This window comes from Callithrix jacchus, chromosome 19, assembly GCF_049354715.1.
Source record: "Callithrix jacchus isolate 240 chromosome 19, calJac240_pri, whole genome shotgun sequence".
NCBI lineage: Eukaryota > Metazoa > Chordata > Mammalia > Primates > Cebidae > Callithrix > Callithrix jacchus.
The window spans coordinates 29,952,761-29,970,277 of record NC_133520.1 but is presented as its reverse complement, the minus strand read 5'-3'; the positions used below and the strand labels follow the sequence as shown (position 1 = coordinate 29,970,277).

Below are 17,517 nucleotides of genomic sequence, written 5' to 3'. Positions count from 1 at the left end.
CCCACGGCAACCTCTGCTGCCTGGGTTCAAGGGATTCTCCTGCCTCAGCCTCCGGAGTAGCTGGGACTACAGGCGCAGGCCACCACGCCGGACTAAATTTTTTTTTAAATTTTTTGGTGGAGACGGGGTTTTGCTGTGTTGCCCAGGCGGGTCTGGAACTCCTGAGCTCAGGTAATCCGCTCGCCTCAGCCTCCCAAAAGTGCCGGGATTACAGGGGTGAGCCACCGCGCCCCGGCCACCTGACCTTTTTCTAATTCGGCTTCATAGCAGTTTACAGAAGTCCCGCCCCCGATAAGGCAGGTCACGTGACACCGCCTCATCACGTGACGCGGACTCTGCGGCGGGAGGAGGGCGGTCCTCACGCTGCATTGCGTCATCACGTCGCGCGGCCGCGGGGTCCAGACCCGAAGGCTCCAGAGCCTCCGGAGCCTCCGGGTCTGGGCGGCGGCGGCGGCGCTTCGGCTCCTTGTGAGCCGCCTGCTGGCCCTGCGCCCCACCCTATCCCCACAGGCTGGGGACAGGCCCGGCGCGGCTGTGTGGGCACGGGAGCTGAGGTGAGTTGCGCGGAAGTGATGGCAGTCAGTCTTTCCCTTCCTGTCCATCAACTCCGGGTTATGGCCCTTCCCCCATCCTTGGTCTCCCTGCAAGGGAATCGGAGGCTCGCCCTGGATAGGAGGAAGGCTGCGTGGGGCGTCTGGCCTCGGTCGCCCTCTCATCTCTCCGCATACCTCCACCTGGCGGTGCTGGTCATATGTATGCCTGCTGGTGTCAGGGGGAAGGACTTCGTTTCTTTCTCTAGAATTTAGTCTTTCCCGAATGTATTGCCCCTCCCCTGCCTCGAATCTCCCGAAGTGGAATCCCTCTATTCAGATGTTAACGGAAGTTCTAGAAAATAGGTCACTTCAGAAAGGTGAGAGTGAAGGATATGCTGAGACTTGGAGTGGTGAGGCAGGAATCCCCAAGAAGGAAGACCACTTTGCACCAGGGTTACTGTCATTTTGATGTGGAAACGACAAACCCCCCTCCCTCCCAGATTGTCATCAAGGTAAATAGACATTTGTTTCGGACCCTTTTTACACCCCTGGAGTTGAAATTAAATTGACTTAAGGCTTCTTGAAAAACATCATATGCTTTGATGAATCACCTGCTTTTCTGTAAAATTGGTCTTGCAGAGTTGTTGGAGGGATTATCTATGGTGCTTGTAGTGTAAAATGCCAACTATAAACATAAGTAAATGAGAATTTAAGATCTCATTTTTCCTATTGAAAAATTGTGAGTTGTGGACTTTTAGAGACCGTCGTTTGATTCCCAACCTTGGATCATTTCAGAAAGTTTTGGATTCCAATATTGATTCGTTAACAGTAATTGACATTTACAGATGTAGAGTAGGAATACCTTCTTGTTGAAGAGCTTCAATAGCTTAAGCAAGTAAGTCCACTTGGGTGGTTTCCACAGTTCATTGTAGGTAATGGGTCCTCAATTGGTTTTTTGTTGTTGTTGTTGCTGTTTTTAATTTTTTATTTATTTATTTTTTTTCTGATGCATTCTCGCTCTGTTGCCCAGGCTGGAGTGCAGTGGCATGATCTAGGCTCACTCGATGGAGCAATTCTCAACTGCCTCCTGGGTTCAAGCAATTCTCGTGCCTCAGCCTTCCCAGTAGCTAGGATTACAGGCATGTGCCACCACACCCGGCTAATTTTTGTGTTTTTAGTAGAGACAGGGTTTCATCATGTTGGTCAGGCTGATCTCGAACTCCTGACCTCAACTGATATGCCCACCTCAGCTTCCTAAAGTCCTGGGATTACAGGCGTGAGCTACTGGGCTGGGCCTGAAGTTTCACTTTAAGAAGAAATCCAGATATATTTGGAAGTCATCAGACGTAATTATTTGCATACTTTAGAAAAGTACATTTTTACCGAACTTTCTTGCTCTAAGTTGAATACACACTTTTTTTTTTTGCATTCAATTCTAAGCATTTATTGTGCAACTTCTAGGATAGAAAGCATACATATAAAGCAGGATCTTCACCCTCTAAATGCTTATCTACTTATGGATATTAAATAGTAATGATATAATACCTTTAAGGAATTTTATATTTTATTTTATTATTATTTTTTTTGGGACAGAGTCGCATACTGTTGCCCAGGCTGTAGTGCAGTGGTGCAATCTTGGCTCACTGCAGTCTCTGCCTCCTGGGTTCAAGCAATTCTCCTGCCTTACAGGTGTGTGCCACCATGCCCAGCTAATTTTTTGGTATTTTTAGTAGAGATGGGGTTTCACCACATTGGCCAGGTTGGTCTTGATCTGACCTCGTGATGCGTCCGCCTCTGCCTCCCAAAGTGCTGGGATTACAGGCGTGAGCCACTGCACCCGGCCTATATTTTCATTGTATCATTTGACACAAGAACCTTGTGAAGATTTACAGGACATAGATTGTTTACTTACATTTCAGCGTTCATCATAATAAATGTCAAGTGGTAGGGACACTCCATGATAGAGGAATTCGGAGGAAGAAGAGAGAACTTTTACATGGACTAGATAGTAGCTAGATAGTGGTGGTTATGTCAGGTATAGGAGTGCCTTCTACTTGTATATGTTTGAGTCTGAGGAAGCCCCTTAGATTCTCAATTTGTAAAGCTAATAAATATGTTGTTTCCCTAGTTTTTTGAATATGCTCATTGTTTTTTTCTCTTGTAATTGCAGAATCCAAGGACCCCTTTTGTTTCTCTGCACCACTTTCTGGGTGACATTATGGCCCCCAAAGACATAATGACAAATACTCATGCTAAATCCATCCTGAATTCAATGAACTCCCTCAGGAAGAGCAATACCCTCTGTGATGTGACATTGAGAGTGGAGCATAAAGACTTCCCTGCCCATCGGATTGTGCTGGCTGCCTGTAGTGATTACTTCTGTGCCATGTTCACTAGTGAGGTAAGTGGTAAGTTAGCCCCACACAAATGAAACTCTCCCATTGAACTCTACTTGTCTAATTTCACTGAATAAAATGTGATATAATTGTGAATTTTTACAGTGTGATGTTTAAGTAGGCAGATTCTGGATAAGATCTACCACCTGACTATGCCTTAGTTTCCTCATCTTTAAATTAGGGGTAATAGTAATATGTAATAACACATGATTATTAAGGTTATTGTGAAGATTACCTTATAAAATAACTTACGAAGTGCTTAGAATGGTGTAATATGTAGTAAAGCACAAATGTCAGCTATTGTATTTTACTATTTCTTAAATTTGTCTTCCAATTTTTCTCCTTTTTTTGTTTCTAATTTTATTTATTTGTAAAGACAGGGTCTCACTATATATTGCCCAGGCTGATCTTGAACTCCTGGGCTCAAGTGTTCCTCCTGCCTTGGACTCCCAAAGTGGCCACACCTGACATTACAGGTGTAAGCCACTGCACCTGGCCTTTTCTCCTTCTAAAGTTTAAAAATTCTTAAGTGAATACCAGAGGGCTAAGAAGGAAGGAAGGAGAGAGGAGTAGGATTCAGATCTCACCCCATTCCTCCTAACAATATGTGAAGAAAAATCAGTGTAGATTTTAGGATAACTTCAAATGAAAGGAAGAAGAGTTTTTAATGAATAGCTGTACAGGTATAGAGTACATCACCTGAAAAAAGATGTTAGCTCATAAGCATTTAACCAAGGGAATTAGGAAAAAGGTGACGTGACAGAATACAGGTAGTGCTAACAAAGTATTAAGAAACACTGCTTAGTAATTGCCTGACAAAATACTTGAAATGTGGAGTAAGGCTATATTGTGTTCAGTGCTCCTAGAAAGCTGCACAGGAAGGAACATTGCAAGCCTTTGTTTTTCAAGATCCCAAGTCTGATTATAAGAGCAGATTTAAATGAATTACCTTGATTTTTTTTTTTTTCATAGCTCAGTCATGGGTGCACCACTGTTTATTATATTATCTACACCCATATGTATGCCTGAAATAGTTTATTACAAAAACACTTTTTTAAACATCTTTTTAAGCACAAGTATTTTTTTTTTTTTTTTTTTTTTTTTAGTTCTATCATCTTAGTGAAGATATTGCTACTGGATCAGGATGGGAGAGGCATATTCTATGATGGTAATAACTACCTTTTATGGGCCAGGTACTGTGCTAGTGATTGTTGTGCATATCTCACTCACCCTAGGGGTTGTTATTACCATCTCATTTTTACAAATGAAGGAACAGGGTTTCATATATTAAATCACTTGCCCAAACTCCCATGGATTATAAGTGCTCAAGGTAGAATTTAATTCTATATTTTCTGTCTTATAAAGTCCAAACTTTTTTTTTTTTTTTTAATTTTGGTTTTTAAGATGGAGTTTTGCTCTTGTTGCCCAGGCTGGAGTGCAATGGTGCAATCTTGACTTACCGCAACCTCCCTGTCTCAGGTTCAAGCAATTCTACTGTCTCAGCCTCCCTAGCAGCTGGGATTACAGGCATGTGCCGCCACATCTGGCTAATTTTGTATTTTTATTATAGATGGTTTCTCTATGTTGGTCAAGCTGGTCTTGAACTCCCAACCTCAGGTGATCCGACTGCTTTGGCCTCCCAAAGTGCTGGGATTATAGGTGTGAACCACCACACCTGGCCAAAGCCGGAATGGTTTTTAACTATTATGCTGCCTTAGTCTCTGAAGTATGAATTTTATATCCTACAGTCTACTTTTAAAACCAGTATAGTTAAAAATACTATGGGCTGATGCTCAGTCACATGGCTAGTAGGGAAAACAGGAACTGATAGGTCATTCCAGCTAATCCAGGCTAATTTTTAAATGAACTTGTGTGATAAAACAAGGTAGATCCCTGTCCTATACTGTTCTTCATGGGATATACCAAGAGCATCAGAAGCATTTGGAATTTACCTGGGTAAAGAGAGTGTCACCCAGCAGCTGCTGAGCATCAAATAAACTAGAACTGTTGACTGCTAATTATGTATTGTGTATCCTGTTTTTTGTCAGCTTGAAAATATTCTGTCTTTACTCTTAATTCAGAAATTAATTCTTTTTTTCTCATTTTTGATTTCTTTCTTTAAAAACTGACATCAGGCTGGCCGGGCGCTATGGCTCACGCCTGTAATCCCAGCTCTTAGGGAGGCAGAGGCGGGAGGGTAGCTTGAGCCCGGGAGTTCAAGACCTGCCTGGGCAATATAGCGAGACCCCGTTCTCTACAAAAAGGAAAAAAGACAAAAAGACAAAATAATAATAATAATAATAAAACTTGACATCAGGCAAAAAAATGCCAGATGGTTTTGTTTTTATTTTTCAGAGTAATTGGTTTAAAGGAGAGAGTCCAGAGACCTGGAATCTAGGCTTAGTTCTCTTAGCAATTCTGTATAAACCCTGTCAACCATCTAACTTCACTGGGTTGATCTGTAAAATAAAGTAGTTGAACTAGATGGTTTCCTTGTTCTCTTCAGCCATGAAATGCTCCTCAAATGTCATCTGATTGAAAGATCACAGGACTGAGGCAAGAGGACCTGGGTTTTATGTCTCTCTTTTTTTTTTCTGAAATACTTTGATAGCAATGATATCTGTCTCTCACTGGCTGAGTGACTCTGGTTAAGTCCTATATCTGCTTTGATTCTTAGATCCTTTATCTCTTAAGTAGTAATAATATCAGATCTAACTACCTTACCAGGTTGTTGGGAGAATCAGATGAAATAGTAGAAAATGAGAAGCACTGAAAAATTCTAAAGCAAAATATAAATGTGAAATGTACTATTGCTCTAATCAATATTTAAACTATTTGATGGAAATATAGGTTATTGAGTGAGAAATTTCAATTTCTGGAATACGTGTACTTACATATTTCAGTATCATAATTTTTTTTTTTAAATTTTTTATTGGATTTTAGGTTTTGGGAGTATCATAATTGAATGTATTTAATGTGTTGGGACAGTAATTGTTTATAAATATTAGTACTGTATTAAGTGTTAATAAAACCTAATATGTTTTTTCAAAATAATGTGCTCTTGACTTTTTTTACTGTTAGGGATTGATTTTGTTCTTGGCTTTGTAGAGAGTGCTTTTTGGTTATTCTCTGGCTGACGGAGAAATCAAACATGATAAAGCAATTTAGTTCATAATGGAGGTACACCAGATTTTTGTTAGTAAAATAAATTTCTAAACTAAGATTCAGTAAAAATTTTTATAAGGTATTTTTAGATAATTTACTCTCCTTTAAAGTTGAAGATTTCTTCTCTTAGCTCAACAGTTTTCTATGATTATCTGGCCTCATCAATACTCAACAGCTTCAAGGAGATATACTACTAACAATTCAGTTAGTCTAACAATATTTTGAAAAAGTAACAAACACTTTATTTGTATTCAGATGGTGTTACATAAGAAAGTCCCTTAGGATGACCTGCATATTCTTTTTCATCATTACTAAATGTAGTCTGAGGGCCAGGCATGGTGGCTCCCTCCTGTATTCCCAGCACCTTGGTAAGCAGAGGTGGGTGGATCACCTGAGGTCAGAAGTTCAAGATCAGCTTGGTCTACATGGCGAAGCCTTGTCTCTACTAAAAATACAAAAATTATCTGGGCACGGGGGCTCACGCCTATAATCCCAGCACTTCGGGAGGCTGAGGTGGGCCAGTCACTTGAGGTCAGGAGTTTTGAGACCAGCCTGGCAACATAGTGAAACTCTGCCTCTACTAAAAATATAAAAATTAGCTGGGAGTGGTGGCACATCCTTGTAGTCCCAGCTACTCAGGAGACTGAGGAAAGAGAATTGCTTGAACCTGGGAGGCAGAACTTGAAGTGAGCCAAGATCGTGCCACTGCACTCCAGCCTGGGCAACAGAATGAGACTCCATCTCAAAAAAAAAACAAAACAGAAATTAGCTGGGTGTGGTGGTGTACTCTTGTAATCCTAGCTACTTGGGAGGCTGAGGCAGGAGAATAACTTGAACCTGGGAAGAAGTACAGTTTGCCGAGATCGCATCAGTGCACTCTAGCCTGGGCAACAGAGCGAGACCCTATCTCCAGAAAAAAAAAAAAATGTAGTCCAGGGACAGATGATAGGAACTAGGTAATCCTGGAGAGACTGGAGTTATAACCCACAGGTCCTCTACAAATGTGAAATTTTTTTGAAATTCTGTGTCTTAGCTGGGCGCAGTGGCTCATGCCTTTGGGAGCACTTTGGGAGGCTGAGGTGGGCGGATCACCTGAGGTCGGGAGTTCAAGATCAGCCTGACCAACATAAAGAAACCCTGTCTCTACAGAATTAGCAGGGCATGGTGGTGCATGCGTCTAATCCTAGCTACTTCGGCACCTGAGGCAGGAGAATGGCTTGAACCCGGGAGGTGGAGGTTGTGGTAAGCCAAGATGTGTCATTGTACTCCAACCTGGGCAACAAGAGTGAAACTCTGTCTCAAAGACAAAGAAAAGAAATTTTGTGTTTTATCTTAAAAGTTGATGGACTAGTGTTATATTCATGGAAGTTTTGCATTCTATTCTGTGATACTTTTTTTTTTGGTATTTTTAGTAGAGATGGGGTTTCACTATATTGGCCAGACTAGTCTTGAACTTCAGACCTTGTGATCCGCCATCTTGGCCTCCCAAAGTGCTAGGATTACAGGTGTGAGCCACCATGCCTGGCCTATGTCTGTATTTTAATATGAAATTGATTTTTAAAGTTATTCACTGGCAACATTGCTATTCTAGGAAGGTGTCACATATTATTTACTCCGAGGGTATAGATAACTGCCCATTTCATTTGGAAAGCTACAGACATGTGACATATTTGCTTTATTCAAATCCAACAAAACAGGTCATAATTTTTATTTTTATTTATTTATTTATTTATTTTTTTGAGACGGAGTTTCGCTCTTGTTACCCAGGCTGGAGTGCAATGGCACGATCTCGGCTCACCGCAACCTCTGCCTCCTGGGTTCAGGCAATTCTCCTGCCTCAGCCTCCCGAGCAGCTGGGATTACAGGCGTGCGCCCCCATGCCCAGCTAATTTTCTGTATTTTTCGTAGAGACTGGGTTTCACCAGGTTGACCAGGATGGTCTCGATCTCTTGACCTCGTGATCCACCCGCCTCGGCCTCCCAAAGTGCTGGGATTACAGGCTTGAGCCACCGCGCCTGGCCTATTTTTTTAATTTTTAAATTTTTTTGAAAGAATCTCACTGGTGCCCAGGCTGGAGTGCAGTGGCACAATCTGGGCTTACTGCAACCTCCACCTCCCAGGTTGAAGCAAGCAATTCTCCTGCCTCAGCCTCCTGAGTACCTGGGACTATAGGCATGTACCACCACGCCCAACTCATTTTTGTATTTCTAGTGGAGTTGGAGTTTCATCATGTTTTCCAGGCTGGTCTTGAATTCCTCACCTCAAGTGATCTGCCTGCCTAGGCCTCCCAAAGTGCTAGGATTACAGGTGTGAGCCACCACTCCTGGCCCTTAATTTTTAAAGATATATGTTCAATTAATATTATTAACATCTGTAAGCTCTTAGATATGAGATTGTGCCTTTATCTTGTGGAATTATAACCATCATTCTTTTATACCTTTTACATTTTCAGCTTTCAGAGAAGGGCAAGCCTTATGTTGACATCCAAGGTTTGACTGCCTCTACTATGGAAATTTTATTGGACTTTGTGTACACAGAAACAGTACATGTGACGGTGGAGAATGTGCAAGAACTACTCCCTGCAGCCTGTCTGCTTCAGTTGAAAGGTATAGACATTAAAACTTGCTATGTCAAAATAGCCCTGGAAAGGTTGAAAATTAATAGTGTAAACTTAATCGTGACCATTTTGGAGACAAACTGGATGCTCACGTTTACTGGCTATCCCTTTTGTCTCATTAAGCAGTAAAAAATCAGATGTCAATAGCAGTATAAAGGAACTTCTGATATGCATATGTGGCTCTATGAAAGGAGCACTTGCATGTTTTTTTTTTTTTAAAAAAATGTAAGAAGAAATTATGTATTTTCTTACATACATGTATATAACACATCTGTAAGAAGTATAAAAAACTGATATTTTACATAGCCTACAGGGATACTCTTCATTTACCTGGCCATTAAGTAGCCAGGTTGATAATGAGGCTAGGGGGACTTTTCATGGTAAACCCTTTTGTATCTTCAAATATTTGAACTATGTAGAATATCTGTTAAATGAACTTTAAATTCATGCACAAAAAAATGATAGTTTTCACAGGATTACAGATGGTTTGTTTTCCCGTACAATTCCCAGGTTTTTTGGGTTTTTTTGTTTTGTTTTTACCACAGGGTCTCCCTCTGTCACCCAGATTAGAGTGCAGTGGTGCAGTCACAGCTCACTGTAGCCTTGAATTCTTGGGCTCAAGCAATTCTCCCACCTCAGCCTCCTGAGTAGCTGGGACCACAGATGCATGCCACCATACCCACCTAATTAAAAAAAAAAGTTGTGGAGATGAGTTCTTTCTGTGTTGCTCAGGCTGGTCTCAAGCTCATGGGCTTAAGTGATCGAGCTGCCATTCCTGGTCCCCAGTTTTTCTTTTCTTTTCTTTTTTTTTTTGAGACAGAGTTTCGCTCTTGTTACCCAGGCTGGAGTGCAAAATGGTGCAATCTCGGCTCACTGCAACCTCCGCCTCCTGGGTTCAGGCAATTCTCCTGCCTCAGCCTCCCGAGTAGCTGGGATTACAGGCACACGCCACCATGCCCAGCTAATTTTTTGTATTTTTAGTAGAGACGGGGTTTCACCATGTTGACCAGGATGGTCTCGATCTCTTGACCTTGTGATCCACCCGCCTCGGCCTCCCAAAGTGCTGGGATTATAGGCTTGAGCCATCGCGCCCGGCCCCGGTTTTTCTTTTTTAACATTCAGTTATGTTTTCATTATTCTCAGTTTTTATATATACATAATTGACACATTTTTAGTTTTTAATACATGATTTAAATAGCGTGATGCTTTTGCATTAGTGCATAGTTGTAAAATTTAAATACTCTGAACTTTTCAATTAGGTAAATATGAGATTTGTTATTACTGTCTTCTGCTTTTCTTTCACTCGAGTCATTTAGTAGGTTTTTGTGTAGAGTAGAAAATAGGTACATTATGCTGAATTAGTAATTGGTTTTATAGTTTGATTCCCAAGAGTTTTATAGGCATGTTTGTTGAACTGTGCTAGTGTCTCTGGATGCAATTCATCTTGCAATACTGATTTTAAAGAATAAGCAGAGACGGGTGTAAAGGTCTTGCTGAAAGTGACACAGCATGTAAGCCAGAAATAGAGTTTAAGATCCTTAAGCATAGAATTTCTAATCTGTTTCTTAGGGTTCATCTGATAACATGTAGAGAAGATGTCAACATATAAGAATATAGAGTAGATCACACCTGTCTGACTATTCTAAAGTGTTTGCTGCCTGTGTCTATCCTAGGTGTGAAACAAGCCTGCTGTGAGTTCTTAGAAAGTCAGTTGGACCCTTCTAATTGCCTGGGTATTAGGGATTTTGCCGAAACCCACAATTGTGTTGACCTGATGCAAGCAGCTGAGGTTTTTAGCCAGAAGCATTTTCCTGAAGTGGTACAGCATGAAGAATTCATTCTTCTGAGTCAAGGAGAGGTGGAAAAGCTAATCAAGTGTGATGAAATTCAGGTACAGATTTGTCTTTGTGTTATGGTTTCTTCAAGATTGGGCAATTACAAAACTGGCAAAGTAGGATGCAGTTACTTACCAGGGCTTCATATTCAAGTGTCCATATTGGCTCAAAGATTTCATTAATCCCTCCTGTACCAAATTTATTTGTATTTTTATGGAGAGGGAGTCTGCTACTTTCTTCAGTTAGGTGTATGATCCCAATCGGTAAGAATCACTATTAAACAGAGTATAGAATAAGCAGAAATTGGAAGTAAAGTCGGTATCTGTAGAACACGTCTTTATTACGCATTCACTCAGTTCACAAAATTTATTGAGAATATCTACTATGCAGCAATACTATGCCAGGTGCTACAGATCCCCAAGTGGGTAAATATAGTTTCTTGCTTTCAGAAAATTCACAATATGCTAGTAGAGACAGGGATATAGATAAAAAAAAAAAAAAAAAAGGTTGAGAGGATAATGAGAATAATGAGCCTATACAAAGTAAGGACATTACATAGAAGAAAGAAGAATAAACCCAGGTGTGGATCAAAAATGAAGAGATAAAAGTTTGGAAGTGAGGATCTTCATAAGCAGGAGACAAATCAAAACTTTCTTTTGAGGGTGCAGGGGATGGAAGGAAGGGACAGGTGAACTAGATCTTAAAGGAATAGTAGGCCAGGTGCAGTGGCTTATGCCTGTAATCCCAGTACTTTGGGAGGCTGAGGCAGGAGACCTGCTTGAGCCCAGGAGTTTGAGACCAGCCTGCAACATGGCAAAACCCCGTCTTTACAAAAAAATAAAATTAGCCTGGCATGGTGGTGAGCACCTGTGGTCCCAGCTACTTGGAAGGCTGAGGTGGGAGGATCTCTTGAGCCCAGGAGTTTGAGGCTGCAGTGAGCCATGATCACATCACTGCACTCTAGCCTGGTCAGCAGAGCAAGAGCCTGTCTCTTGTGGGGGAAGAAAAAGGAATAATGTTTCACCTACCAGTGGGATACTACCTGTACCAGGCAGGCATTCAGTGACTTAACCTATACAGAAGAATCTTAAGTCAATTCTAAATCAGATACCAGTAGCAGAGTTTTATTGCATACAGGTCTATAGTTAGGCTAAAAATTGGAGTGAGAAGTCCAATATAGTTATTAGATGTCTTTGAAGCCTGTAGTGTTGATCTCCAGTGGCCCAATTCTTTAATTTTTGTTTTTGCGATGGTCTCACTCTGTCACCCAGGCTGGAGTGCAGTGGTGCAATTATGGCTCACTGTAGCCTGTATGTCTGAGATCAACCAACTCTCCCACTTCATCCTCCTATGTAGCTGGAATTGCACACCACCACTAATTTTTAACATTTGTTGTTGAGATGGGGGTCTCACTATATTTCCCAGGCTGGTCTCAAACTCCTGGGCTCAAGCAGTACTAGCCTCAGGCAATACCATTTAAAGAAAGCCTAAAATATACTTCCATAAATGAAATGATTACTCCCTCCTAATTTATTTTGTTAAAACTAGGATATTTGTGTAATAGAATAACAGATCTTAAGTATACCTCTTCCAGGCTGGAGTGCAGTGGCATGATCTCAGCTCACTGTAACCTTCACCTCCTGGGTTCAAGCTCTTCTCCTGCCTCAGCCTCCCAAGTAGCTGGGACTATAGGCATGCATCACTATGCCAGCTAATATTTGTATTTTTAGTAGAAACAGAGTTTCACAATTGTGGCCAGGCTGGTCTGGAACTCCTGACCTCAAATGATCCACCCACCTCGGCCTCCCAAAGTGCTGGGATTACAGGCGTGAGCCACTGCTCCTGACCTTAATATATTTCATATCAAATTTAGGCAAGTGTTTCTTTACACCTTTCTTTAGTGACTGTTATTGGTGACATTGGTTCCAACTGTAGAGGAATTATTTTCCAGCCTGACATGCTGCTCTGTATCAGCCCGGAGAAGCTGCTATTGCAAATGCTGTTGAGACAAGAATTTGCTAAAATCTTAGTTCTCATCCTCTTAGTGTGGTACATTGTCTCCTTGTGCCGAAATGGCAGACATAGCCAAAAGATGTATTCATCAGACTTGGAAACTGGCAGTTCACTAGAATATCTTGATTTTTCTTGATTTGTTCACATATCGGAAAATACAGTGACTAGAATGAGCACTACAGATTTGAAGTTTACTACATATACATAATAGATAATACTTACTCAGCATTTACTGTTGGTTCACTTACTAAATACCTGTTGAACACTAACTGTGCTCAGAACAGTTCCAGGTGCTGCAGATCAAATTATGAACAAAACAAACAAAAATCCCCGTCCACTGGAGCTTCTTTTATGGCACTGTTCTTGGTATTTTTATCTTATTTAATTATCACATCTTCATTTTTCATAGGAGGAAAGTGAGGATTGGAATTTAACCATCATACCACAACTAGTAAGTGGTAGAGCCAGGATTCAGATTCAAGTAGTCTGGCTCCAGAGTCATTCTCTTAATCACTCACCTATGAGCTGGTCATGTTTTCAGTTTGTTTCTAATTGTCCAGATCAGGAAACAATCACAGAAGGCATTTATTTTGGAACTATACAGGCTTTGAAATAAAACTGGATGGAGCAGAGAGAACAAATAACTAACCTTATTTAGAAGCTGAAATGAAAACAGCTTGAGAACTCTTATGTATAGTTAAGTGTGTGTCAAGACTGCCCTTTGCCTTTTTTTCTGGAAAGAAAGCAAGTGACGCATTTTTTTCTGTTCCATATACCAGCCGGAAATAGGAACAAGATGTCTGACTCCCAGTTGCTAATACTTCCTCTTATCAAATCCAGTATTCTAATGCTCTCTGAATCTGGTTCTTGCTGAACTCTCCAGTTTCATCTTTTACTCCTCTGTTACCCTCATTGACTCTACTACACTAGCCTCTATCATTTCTTCAAGCTGCCAGTTCTTTTTTGCTGTAGGACAGAGCTGTTCAGTAGAACATTCTGTGAAGATGGAAGTACTCTATATCTATACTGCCTAGTTTGCTCCCACTAGCCCCGTGTTGCTGTTGGGCACTTGAAATGTGGCTTGTGCAACTGAGAAGCTGATTATTAGTTGAATTTGAATTAAGGTGAATGTCAATATCCACACATGGGTAGTGTATTGGACAATGCATTTCTAGTGCTTTTATGTGTGCTCCTCTGTCTGCCTTGCAGTACTGTCTTACTCTCCTGGCTAACTGCTACTCAGCCATCAGATTTCAATTTGTTACTTCTTCAGGGAGGCCTTCCCTGACCCACCACCAATCTAAATTAGGAAATCTCATGTTGTTCTGTCTCAAACCCCACTATCTTTCCTATGTCGTATGCAATAATAGATTGTTCATTTTTCTGATTTAACAGTTTGACTCCCCACTTAAGAGCAAGGATCATATCTGATTTCTTCACCATTGTATAATCAGTTTCCAAGACAGTGTCTGGCACTAGGAGAGGGGTTCGGTAAAGCCCTCAAATGAGTGAACTTTGTGAAACATTTTCTGCGTTTTTAGAGTATCACACTTCTTGGGAAAAGTTTATAGGGTGGTTTTTTTTATCTAGTCACAGTGACATTCTGAAAGGTATCTCCCAGAATATGTACTCTCTAGGTACTGGTAGAAGGGACACAGGACCTGTACTCAGGTGTCTGTCTTTGGGAAGTCCCAGGTGTTATGATATATATACCTAGGTCTTTCCAGTGATGTAGGTTTTTTTAGAGTGTCTCTCACATTATCTAATTGGTCATATGTAAGCTTAGACCTAAGTTCCCAAATGATTAATTAAATATATCTTCTCAAATAGCACAGTGCCTAATATATAGTAGTTGCTGGAAGGCTAATTGATATTGCTTTTGAAAACTGCAACCTAGTGATGTTAGAGAAGCTCCTGCTTCAGAGGCTTGGGTAGACAATTTGAGGGGTGAGCCTGGAGATCATTAGATAACAATTATGACCAAAAATTATTTTAAGAGTTGATTTCGAATAAGGCAACAGATTCTCCCACCTACCTTCCCTAAAGTTACAGAGATGACCAGAAGCAATTCAGGAATGGGAACAATTCTGAAATGAAGGCCAATATGGGACTGGTGATTTATTAGGCACTATTTTAGATTTTTTTTTTTAACCCGAATTGACTGTCATTCTTTTCTTGATCTGTTAGCTGTGTCTGAAAAAAGTTGTTTTCCCAAGAGCCTAGCTGTTGGGATAGGAAGATAGGAAATGATGGTGGTGGGCAAGGGGAAGCAGGAAGGAGAAAGCGAATGTGGTTACTATTTGAGATAGTGAGCTAATTTGAAAAGTAGATCCACGGTGTGTAATTACACATTTATAGGTGGATTCTGAAGAGCCGGTCTTTGAGGCTGTGATCAACTGGGTGAAGCATGCCAAGAAAGAGCGGGAAGAATCCTTGCCTAACCTGCTACAGTATGTGAGGATGCCCCTGCTAACCCCCAGGTATATCACAGATGTAATAGATGCTGAGGTAAGTAATGCAACACTCTCAGAATCCAAAACCGTGGCAAACTCTTACCTTAGTGTTATATATTCAAAATTGATTATTTTAATGTAGGCACAGTGTCTCCTGGTTTGCCTCTCGAGGAATGCCAGTGAGAGTGATGCTGGGTAGTCCCCAGGCATATTTCTAAGAAAAGTGAATTTCTTGACACAAATGAAAAATCTGTGGTTCAGTTTTGTGTTTTGCTGTCTTTTGTTTTACATGCCCCTAAGTGTTTTGTATCAACACCTGATAATAAACTTTGTCTCCTTCTCCATTAAACATAAATTGTTCAAATTGCCCTGATGCCTCACTTAGCAAACCTCTTCATTTTTGACTTCTGGTAAAACGAGTATGAAAGGAGTTTGATACATTTTAGTGTCAACTTTAGTCATATCATGTTGAGTTTATTTATAGAAGTGTTTTTCCAACTTTTTCATAATTTTTACCATATATACCACCTATGTTGCCTGGACCATACTTTGAGGGAGCACTGATTTATAGCATGGAGGTAAGGCCCAGGCCAGTAGAGAGTTCCTCTTGCTGGCACAGCCCTAGATCTGTTAGTCAGTTAATTACTAACAGTTTTCAGTTGTTCACACTAGAAAAGTTGCAAGATGGTTAGTGTCACATTTCAAACTCTTTTTCTCCTACTTGTGATTTCTGTCTTTCTTAGAACCCACTCACATATCCCTTGTGTTTAGTTCTTTACATTGTGGTTAGGAGCACAGACGCTGGAACCAGACTCAGGCCTGAAATCCCAAATTCACCCCTTACTCTGTGAACTTCTAGCAATGTCTTAATATATTTGTGTCTTAGCTTTCTTATCTGTAAAACAGAGATGATAATAGTGAAAGTTTTTAAAATCATGTCTTGTACGTGTTTACTACTGTTTATTGTTTGTTTTCCTTTCTAGTTCAACTGAGAACTTCTTGGGTCAGGTTAATAGACGTGCTTTGTAATTAGAGCTGTGTCCTTTAGAGTCCCAACAGGAAACAGATGGTTTGCTCAAAACAGGACAATTTGAGAAGAGTTTTTGTTATAAAGAAGCTGTTCACAAAGGTGCAAGTTTAGAGAAACAACAAAGGACAGTGAAATAACCTGGATTTAGGACACATAAGCTATTAACAGCCCCTAAGCCTGAGGGGACAAGGTTGAGGAGTGGTTACTAGAACCTTAAAGGAAAGAGAATCATGTAGAGTCACTGCCTTGAGAGAAACGTTGAGCTTTGGTTGGGCTATCCCAACCAGAAGCTAGAAGGCATAGGAAGCCCTATTGACACAGTTTGTATCGTATAGGCCAGCCTTCTGAGCCAGAGGACAGAGTGGAAAAGGGTACAGAGCGAGTTGGGAGGCAAATGAAAGATGCCTAGTACAAAGCTATCAGAAATAGACATGGTGATTACAACAGTACTGTGAACCTTGGGGGAGATATTTCAGACAAAATATACTTCTTCCTGTCACCCAGAAAATAAAAATCTTTTTGGTTTTTCCCTTATTATTTTTCTTGTTAGTTATTATGAACTTGTGTTTGCATAATCCTTGGAAGGACATACAAACTATGTAAAAATAGTTACATGTAAGCTCTGAGAGAGATGGAAAATACTGCTCCACATATCTTTTTATATCATTTGACTTTTGGTCCATCTAGTATATTATCTGTTTTTTAAATAACTTTTAAAAATCATTTGTGGATCTGAAGCAAGGAAAAGAACCTTGGAATGTGAAGAAACATGAGATGGTAGCCGAACTCCCAGTTGAATTAGAAATTAAAAAAAAAAAAAATCATTTCTGGAAACCCAGAGCATAGTTACTACTGGCAGTACTCCTGGAATCACGGGGCTTTGGAAACTGGTTTTCTGTGGTCAGAAGTCAATTCTTTGCATGTGCCCTTTGTACTCTTACAGTATTACAGGTATCCCCTGTGCCTCACTCTACTGTCTGCTGTATTTCAGCCTTTCATACGCTGTAGTTTACAGTGCAGGGATCTGGTTGATGAAGCAAAGAAGTTTCATCTGAGGCCTGAACTTCGGAGTCAAATGCAGGGACCCAGGACAAGGGCTCGCCTAGGTAAGCTGGTATCTTGGCAGAATGAGGAGATGCTTTCAACTTCTTGCAGGTGACAACGTAGTTGAAAATAACACTCTATAAGAAGTACAAAGACCTTGTTTCAGATCTTTTATGTTGTCATATCAGACAGGTCAGTTTACCACTCTAAGCTTTCTTTCCTATAAACCAAAGATATCTTCTCTATCTGCTGCACATAACTATTAGGAAACTATTATAAAAGTGCTTTATACATTGTCAAGCATTACTGAATATGTTACAATTTTTTGTCAATATTATGTAGAGTCTGTGAATCAAAGATAATTTTAGTGCCACTTAGAGGCATGTAAGTAGTATGTGCTCCCACCTACCTCTTCACTTCCCCTTATGTGG

General features: G+C 40.6%; 1 protein-coding gene across 3 annotated transcripts in view; it reads left to right on the top strand.

The window, feature by feature from the left end:
• Positions 1 to 17,517, top strand: part of KLHL12 (kelch like family member 12) — a 40,141-nt gene that overhangs the window by 1,285 nt on the left and 21,339 nt on the right. Inside the window, exons 1-6 of one of the 3 annotated variants that reach the window (XM_078356853.1) lie at positions 366 to 554; positions 2,704 to 2,934; positions 8,547 to 8,700; positions 10,385 to 10,602; positions 14,918 to 15,067; positions 17,034 to 17,148. In XM_078356853.1, the coding sequence (XP_078212979.1) occupies positions 2,752 to 2,934; positions 8,547 to 8,700; positions 10,385 to 10,602; positions 14,918 to 15,067; positions 17,034 to 17,148 (820 nt within the window). In that variant the 5' untranslated portion in view covers positions 366 to 554; positions 2,704 to 2,751. Of the gene's footprint in view, positions 1 to 365; positions 1,046 to 2,703; positions 2,935 to 8,546; positions 8,701 to 10,384; positions 10,603 to 14,917; positions 15,068 to 17,033; positions 17,149 to 17,517 lie in introns of those variants that run through there. The other 2 variants (XM_008985439.5, XM_035281477.3) reach the window with 2 other exon arrangements.